This window comes from Nanorana parkeri, unplaced genomic scaffold (assembly GCF_000935625.1).
Source record: "Nanorana parkeri isolate BGI_ZX_2015 unplaced genomic scaffold, ASM93562v1 scaffold4127, whole genome shotgun sequence".
In the NCBI taxonomy this organism is placed as follows: Eukaryota; Metazoa; Chordata; class Amphibia; order Anura; family Dicroglossidae; genus Nanorana; species Nanorana parkeri.
The window spans coordinates 5,631-8,143 of record NW_017310394.1 but is presented as its reverse complement, the minus strand read 5'-3'; the positions used below and the strand labels follow the sequence as shown (position 1 = coordinate 8,143).

Genomic DNA, 2,513 nt, shown 5'->3' with positions numbered 1-2,513 from the left:
GGAAGGGTGGAGAGGAGGTGAAGGAAGGGTGGAGAGGAGGTGAAGGAAGGGTAGAGGGGAGGTGAAGGAAGGGTGGAGGTGAAGGAAGGGTGGAGGGGAGGTGAAGGAAGGGTGGAGGGAAGGGTGGAGAGGAGGGGAAGGAAGGGTGAGAGGAGGTGAGGGAAGGGTGAGAGGAGGCGAGGGAAGGGTGGAGAGGAGGCGAAGGAAGGGTGGAGAGGAGGCGAAGGAAGGGTGGAGAGGAGGCGAAGGAAGGGTGGAGAGGAGGCGAAGGAAGGGTGGAGAGGAGGCGAAGGAAGGGTGGAGAGGAGGCGAAGGAAGGGTGGAGAGGAGGCGAAGGAAGGGTGGAGAGGAGGCGAAGGAAGGGTGGAGAGGAGGCGAAGGAAGGGTGGAGAGGAGGCGAAGGAAGGGTGGAGAGGAGGCGAAGGAAGGGTGGAGAGGAGGCGAAGGAAGGGTGGAGAGGAGGCGAAGGAAGGGTGGAGAGGAGGCGAAGGAAGGGTGGAGAGGAGGCGAAGGAAGGGTGGAGAGGAGGCGAAGGAAGGGTGGAGAGGAGGCGAAGGAAGGGTGGAGAGGAGGCGAAGGAAGGGTGGAGAGGAGGCGAAGGAAGGGTGGAGAGGAGGCGAAGGAAGGGTGGAGAGGAGGCGAAGGAAGGGTGGAGAGGAGGCGAAGGAAGGGTGGAGAGGAGGCGAAGGAAGGGTGGAGAGGAGGCGAAGGAAGGGTGGAGAGGAGGCGAAGGAAGGGTGGAGAGGAGGCGAAGGAAGGGTGGAGAGGAGGCGAAGGAAGGGTGGAGAGGAGGCGAAGGAAGGGTGGAGAGGAGGCGAAGGAAGGGTGGAGAGGAGGCGAAGGAAGGGTGGAGAGGAGGCGAAGGAAGGGTGGAGAGGAGGCGAAGGAAGGGTGGAGAGGAGGCGAAGGAAGGGTGGAGAGGAGGCGAAGGAAGGGTGGAGAGGAGGCGAAGGAAGGGTGGAGAGGAGGCGAAGGAAGGGTGGAGAGGAGGCGAAGGAAGGGTGGAGAGGAGGCGAAGGAAGGGTGGAGAGGAGGCGAAGGAAGGGTGGAGAGGAGGCGAAGGAAGGGTGGAGAGGAGGCGAAGGAAGGGTGGAGAGGAGGCGAAGGAAGGGTGGAGAGGAGGCGAAGGAAGGGTGGAGAGGAGGCGAAGGAAGGGTGGAGAGGAGGCGAAGGAAGGGTGGAGAGGAGGCGAAGGAAGGGTGGAGAGGAGGCGAAGGAAGGGTGGAGAGGAGGCGAAGGAAGGGTGGAGAGGAGGCGAAGGAAGGGTGGAGAGGAGGCGAAGGAAGGGTGGAGAGGAGGCGAAGGAAGGGTGGAGAGGAGGCGAAGGAAGGGTGGAGAGGAGGCGAAGGAAGGGTGGAGAGGAGGCGAAGGAAGGGTGGAGAGGAGGCGAAGGAAGGGTGGAGAGGAGGCGAAGGAAGGGTGGAGAGGAGGCGAAGGAAGGGTGGAGAGGAGGCGAAGGAAGGGTGGAGAGGAGGCGAAGGAAGGGTGGAGAGGAGGCGAAGGAAGGGTGGAGAGGAGGCGAAGGAAGGGTGGAGAGGAGGCGAAGGAAGGGTGGAGAGGAGGCGAAGGAAGGGTGGAGAGGAGGCGAAGGAAGGGTGGAGAGGAGGCGAAGGAAGGGTGGAGAGGAGGCGAAGGAAGGGTGGAGAGGAGGCGAAGGAAGGGTGGAGAGGAGGCGAAGGAAGGGTGGAGAGGAGGCGAAGGAAGGGTGGAGAGGAGGCGAAGGAAGGGTGGAGAGGAGGCGAAGGAAGGGTGGAGAGGAGGCGAAGGAAGGGTGGAGAGGAGGCGAAGGAAGGGTGGAGAGGAGGCGAAGGAAGGGTGGAGAGGAGGCGAAGGAAGGGTGGAGAGGAGGCGAAGGAAGGGTGGAGAGGAGGCGAAGGAAGGGTGGAGAGGAGGCGAAGGAAGGGTGGAGAGGAGGCGAAGGAAGGGTGGAGAGGAGGCGAAGGAAGGGTGGAGAGGAGGTGAAGGAAGGGGGGAGAGGAGGTGAAGGAAGGGTGGAGGGAAGGGTGGAGAGGAGGGGAAGGAAGGGTGAGAGGAGGTGAGGGAAGGGGGAGAGGAGGCGAGGGAAGGGTGAGAGGAGGCGAGGGAAGGGTGGAGGTGAAGGGAAGCACGTGCCACACACTTGGGACGGAGGAGACCTGTGGAGTAGACGGGACGTGCGGCCTACCTCAGAGCGATGCCCGGGGTCTCCAGTAGGACTCCGTAGTCACGGGATATCTGCTTTGTCAGGTCAGACAGCAGCGGAATGTTCATGTGTCCGAGTCCTCCCGTCTGGAAGACAACACAGCACATTACATGAGGACGTCCTCATGTAAACAAAGCCAAGCCTGGCCTGAAGCCCCGCCCCCATATATATATCTAGTATACGGAATACGAGGTGCGCAGTGGGGAGGAAGTTGTTACTTTGCACTAAAGTTCCCCAAACTGTTCATGTTGTGAGCGGCAGAGTGACACGCGTGTGACAATTCTCCTCTGTGGTGACAACAATAAACCCTCCAATACAAAGATGGAGGCCG

At 61.9% G+C, this 2,513-nt stretch overlaps 1 protein-coding gene across 1 annotated transcript in view; it reads right to left on the bottom strand.

The window, feature by feature from the left end:
* The window catches only part of LOC108803742 (thioredoxin-dependent peroxide reductase, mitochondrial-like), a 5,402-nt gene that overhangs the window by 1,658 nt on the left and 1,231 nt on the right, over nucleotides 1–2,513 (bottom strand). Inside the window, exon 3 of the mRNA XM_018575556.1 lies at nucleotides 2,165–2,268. Within this exon, the coding sequence (XP_018431058.1) occupies nucleotides 2,165–2,268 (104 nt within the window). The remainder of the gene's footprint in view (nucleotides 1–2,164; nucleotides 2,269–2,513) is intronic.